The sequence below is a fragment of the Furipterus horrens genome, unplaced genomic scaffold (assembly GCF_987537825.1).
Source record: "Furipterus horrens unplaced genomic scaffold, mFurHor1.1.pri manual_scaffold_6, whole genome shotgun sequence".
Classification (NCBI taxonomy): Eukaryota; Metazoa; Chordata; class Mammalia; order Chiroptera; family Furipteridae; genus Furipterus; species Furipterus horrens.
Window position 1 is genome coordinate 102,476,059 of NW_028327176.1, and position 5,987 is coordinate 102,482,045.

The window sequence follows — 5,987 nt, forward strand, 5'->3', positions numbered from 1 at the left end:
GGTCACACAACCCAGGTATGTGCCCTGCTGGGAACTGAACCGTCAGCCTTCTGGTTCACAGGCCAGCACTCAATCCACTGAGCCACATCAGCCAGGGCTGCATTACTTTCAATAACTTCTTATGAATTCTTTTATTTTCACATTTGCTTTAGGGCAGAGAGAATATAGACTAAGTACAAAGAACTGTCCCTGATTTTTAGAGTTGTGTGTGAAAGATAAAGAACAATGCTAACCTCAGACTTCTAGCTCTCTATTATGTTTCTTATCCTCTCTACTGTTCTCTCAATTAAATAAGAGTGTAGCATAAATACACCTGATAAATGAAAGTACTATAAGAAATGACTAAAGTCAATGGCTTCAGGTAAATTCTGCAACTGAAGGGAGTCTAGAACCTCCCATTGAAATGTGAATCCCATTAATTAAGCAAGTATATCAATGGTTACCATGAGGATGAAATATAAAGGATTAGGAGGGATGGAATGCAGACTGGTACAAAGAAGCTCTTAGGAGTCATTGGTAAGCTTACTATTTTGATTTTGGTGATGGTTTCATGGGTATGTAACAGAACAAAACATCAAACGTTATCATTTAAACATGAGCATTTCGTTTTGTCAAATACAACTCAATAAAGATTTAAACACTTAAAAAACACATGAAAACTTAAATTTTCAATCTAGACAAAAAGAATTTACTGCCAGTAAGACATTTAATTAAAAAGCATATATATCAAAAATCCAATGAGCTAATAATCAATGGGAGTTAACAAAGTAAAAAAAGCTCAGTACCATCAGCAATATGACATAAAGGATATAAGGACATGCAAAATGACCAAAAGAACCTTGGCTACAAGCATTTTTCATGAACTTTTTGCTGATATGTCTTAGTTATAAAGGACTAATCTGTCAAAGACAAGCATAGACTTGAACTAGAGGATTGTGCCAAAATATCAGATTCGTTTTTCCCACATGCTAGCATGTATGCTCTCACATTGATTTTAATCTTTGTAAATAGAGTTTTATAATAATTTATATAACTGTATGCTCACTTTTTCCAAAACTTCACATCTTCCAAGATATTTTATATTATTTAGCATTATCTATGACCACTCCACCTGAAAATGCTTCTTCTAATTCTAATCTTATTTCAAGTCTTTGAAAACTTTGTCATCTTATTTTCCATGTTATGCTCTTAAATATGAGTATTGTTTTAAGATAGGGTCTTTGGTTTTCATTATTTATGTATACATCCACCTATCTATTCACTCTTTCAATAAAAATGTATTAAGTGTCTATCTTCGTCAATATCTGTGCCAGGTCCTAGAAGTACCTGATAATCTAAACAGACATAGCTGTCCCTGCCCTTAAATATCATCTTCTACCTATGGCCTTCACTGGTCACTCTTAGAAAATTATTATAAAAATCCATTCCTTCTCACAACATATATGTATAACTCATAAGGCATTTTCAGCATCTTGCCATAAAGGGAATTTCTCTAAATAACATATTTAGTCTGATTGATATCAGAACAGTATTAGGAAGAATATTTCTTAAATAAACTCTTCAAGCCCACAATTCCAATTTCTGTCATTTTATTTGTCAAAGTAAAATATTGCACTAGACAGAATTGAACAGAGAAGGCTTTATTCAAGATGACTGCAATAGAAAAGAGAGACTGAGCTCAATTCCAATGAAACAAAAGGTTGGAGGTTTTTTAAACTCTAATGTGAGCAAATGGAAAAGCACTGAATGATAACAGGGGGAGGAGGTTTATCAGTGGGCTACCTTAAGCACTTTGAGTTCTCCTTGAGTTTGTTAATGCATTTCTCTGTAATTAGGCCATCAGTGTTTGATAATTGGCCCCCACTGAGGTTATGCTCTTAGCCTCCCTCAGAGACTGAAAGATAGCAGTGCTATGTCCTTTGAAATGTACATTTCAAAGGGATGGGTTTCAAGTCCTTGAGAAAAACATTTCTTGTGTTGTAAAACTGACATGAAGATGGGAGAAAATTTACATGTTTTCAAAGGAAGAGAAAAAGAATTTACAATTGCAAGTTTTCTAAAGTAAATTCAATAAGAAAAGTGAAGTCAGGGGTGTACCTGAATTTCAGTAAAAGCTAATGGGACATTTAGGTTGTATTAATCATGTTTCTTCAGTTGGCTGTTATACTATTCTTGAAATCATCAAGAAAATACTGTTATTTCAATACAACATTGTTACTGAGCGAAAACGGGTTCTTTCACATGGTGCCTTGGTGTAAAACCCAACAACTAGTGTTGAGGAAAACAGGTCTTTATTTACAATATTCCAACCTGGGGAGGGCAGTGAGCACTTCAGCTAAGAGTCCAGTTCTCCCATGGGACCCAGCACTTTGCTTACTCTGCAAAAACCAAAACCAAAGCCCAATAGTTCCCCATCCCTTATCTGTCAGCTGTCTCCTTCAGGATCTGGGGTACAATGTCATCAGCCTCCATATAACAGGCCAGCAAAGCATGTGCCATGTTTCAATGGATCATGCATTGTTCTCTCCCCTTCCCTTTCAAAGCTGCATGGATCTCTCTTTCCTTCTAAAATCACATGGTGTCCTCTTCCTACCTCCTTGCAAACGATGTGGAGTTCCCTCTCTTGCAAATGTCTGCTGCCTTATTTTTTAATTCCTGACTGTGGCCTGTGATGCACTGGGCAGGGTAACTGGTTCTGACCATTTGCAGAACCTTGTGCAGGCCCCATATGCTCTTTCCTCATCATTCCATAGTCAAAACCCTTCCCATCTCCTCAGACCTTGGAAGAACCAAAGCAATTTGCGTAACAAAGACACTAGCTACCAGCCATAGATATGCAAAGGCATCTTGAAAGCTGTCCCCTTGCCCCATTTCCAAACCTTAGGCTCTGGGGACTTTGGGGGCCCTGCTCTGTAACAACATCACAATATTTTGTATCCAAAGTATGTGTGAGAGTTAAAGGAGAGGGGTTATTAGCACAGGTCTTTTTACCAGTTCTCAATACTATGAATCTTAAAATTCTTATGAGAAAGTAGAGGGAGAGTTGGGGGGAGCTTGAGGAGAGGGAGGCAGAAGATTATTTGTATGAAAATTTATATGAAAAGAAAATTTAAAAACAGTTTATAACCAGCTTTCTTTTGTATAACTCTCCATGTAAAACTAAATCGAGCTTTTATTCAAGATTTTTCATCTTACGGAACACTACAAACTGTGAGCTAAGTACAACTGAGAAAATAGCAAAAAGACACACTAAGTTTGAAACAGAACCCATGGATGTTCAATTATGAGGGGCTTGATTGTTTTGGCTGGTTTGGCTCAGTGGATTGGGCCTCGACCTGCGAGCTAAGTGTCGCTGGTTCGATTTTCCAGTCAGGGCACATCAGAGAAGGAAAACTCTGACTCCAAAAAACCTCCGCTGCCTTGCGGCATACCTCTTCAGGGGAAAGGCTAAGGGAGTAAACCCCGACAGAAAATCCGGAGCCGGAGTCCCTAAGGCGGTTTGACGTTGTAGTCAACACCGGCAACTCCTGCGGCGCACCTGAAGCCAAGCTGTATTGACTCCGTCTTTCCCTTGGACCCTTCAGCTGCGAAGAGAGGGGGGCTCTGCTGCATGGGCAACAGCAGACCCTCCATATCACCCTGCCCAGGCTCTGTAGCTTCAGCTTCACTGGAGAGGACACTCCAGAGCCATCGCAAGATGTCGATTCAACACGGGAGGAGACAGATACCGTGTCACTCCCGAGTCGGACTGCACAACCATTCTCGGCGGTGCAGATAGACTCTTAAGAAGCTACACCATCATCTCTCGAGACGGACGGCTGCCGACGACGACAGATTGCCCGTCACCAAAAAAACATAACTCCCAATACCAGAATTTGGTGAAAAGAAAAGGAATTATTCATGTAAAGGTTATACATATTTAGATTAATGGTGGAGTTCTGCTGTTAAGTCCCACTCCCTTTAAAACACCCCAAAACATATAGTCCTGCTCTTCCTGTCAAACCAGGCCAGTTTCAGAACAGAAAAGTCAGAGATACCATTTCCTTTAGGAAAATACAAGTCCATGGCTTCGTATTTCCCTAACACAGTTTAGCTTTACCAGCAGCTCCTATTCATTCATGCCTGACTGGGGAGGTTTTGCCTGTGTCACAGTGTTTTTTAGCTCTTAGTCCAGAACTGCGTCACACCTTCTTACACACCTGACTTCATGGCCAACTTTGTTCTTTTTTAAACCACATGTCTCTCTCTAGCTTAATGCCTTCCACCTAATTTTTAAATCCCTGACGATGGCCTGTGTCATAGTGGGTACAGTGACCAGTCACAGCCATTTGTAGAATGTTGCGCAAGCCCCCATAAGCTTCCCATCACCACTCTACAGTCAAAGCCCCTCCCATATCCTTGGCACGTGCAATGGTCATAGCTATTTACATATTAAAAAACTAGATATTTTTTATGAAAATGGCTGTGCTCCACTGAGTCTCATTCCCCAAATTTTGGGGCTTCTGGCTTCTCTTACAAGTTTAGTTACTTTAGGTCAAGCAGCACCTATTGACTAACCAATATGCAATAATGAATTCTAATTTCTTTATCTAAAATATTCTTTTTATGTTTTTCTTTTGCCCATATCTTCTCCAAAGAAACAAATGTGTTACTTGATATCTCTTTTCTCCTACTTGTATATGTTTTGTCAGTAATGCCAAGGTGTCTCTAAGTATACTAAAAAAAAGGCCATGCTTTGCTTCAGAATTCAGGAGTTAGCATTTTTAGGCAATGGTCAGTATATTTTTCAGAGCATTATAATCATGTAGAGGGCACTACCTCAAAGAGTTTTTGATTTAAGTTTTAACCACAAGAATCTTATTTTTACAAGTTCTCAGGTGGTGCTAAGACTGATGCTTCAAATCGCATTTTGCTCCTGGGAACTTTATTGATGCTTTTTATATTAGGGTCAGCAAATGTTTTCTGTAGAGAGCAAATATGTCAGCCTTTACCAACCAAGGTGCAAAATTAAGGATGTTATGTATAGACTTAAATAAGAGAAAGTCATTTTCCATAAATTTTTATTTAACTTATGGAAATAATTAATAAATAATAACAATGGTTACGCATGTTCTAAATTGCTGGGACAAGAATACCTATTATTGCATTTCCTTGTGGGATTTTGTTCGAATAAAGGATTGCGTGAATTAAAAAAAGCTCTCTTTCTCTTTAGTCCTTTGCTGTGTGTGTCATGAAGAACATTTAATTGCCCTACTGAGAGCACTGTTAAACCATGTCATCTCAAATTGTCATCTCACAGGAATTGGTTAAATGCATACAAAAAAAAAAAAGCATTAGGCATGACAAGGTTGAAAGGATTCTCTTTTGAAAAGGAGAAAACATGCACTTTCTTTTAAGAAAGAATTAGGCTACATATACAGAGATTTTGATGTGGAACAGAAGGATCTATGAAATAAACCCTGATTATAATATTAAAGTTAGCAATACAGTCACATGTGTATATATGGAGGAGACTCAGCAATTCAGATAAGTAGCATGAGTGTCTGGGTGGCAAAATGACCATAATGAGGTTATAAGAGCCATTAGAGTCTGTTCTCTTTATTAATTAACATGTTCATCCATCTGAAATACAAAGAAAGTGGGCAGTCAATGAACAGAAAGAATAAAAAAGAAAGTTATTTTTGTTTATATAAATAGTGATATTTAGGACTCAAAATAACATATTCCCAGTAAACACTGAAAACATTTTCTTTTACATACCTTTGCGCTAAGAAAATGTATTTCTGTTCCAAACTTTGCTGCTCAACAGTACTTCTCTCATCCAGAGTTTATATGCAGCACTGATTTCTCCATTTAATGCAGTATCCATAATCATACTCATCATCATCACAAAATGTTTTACATATTCCTTTCACTGCTTGGCATCTCTCAAATCTATACTTTGGTTCGAAGTTACTTCTGGCTGCAATCAAGAAAGATAAAGTCAT

The 5,987-nt window shown here is 37.9% G+C and overlaps 1 protein-coding gene across 1 annotated transcript; it reads right to left on the bottom strand.

The window, feature by feature from the left end:
- Positions 1-5,828: 5,828 nt before the first annotated feature.
- LOC150007137 (beta-defensin 110-like) lies at positions 5,829-5,987 on the bottom strand. Its single transcript, XM_090280802.1, has one exon. It carries the CDS (start codon positions 5,985-5,987, stop codon positions 5,829-5,831), a length of 159 nt encoding a protein of 52 aa, XP_090136928.1.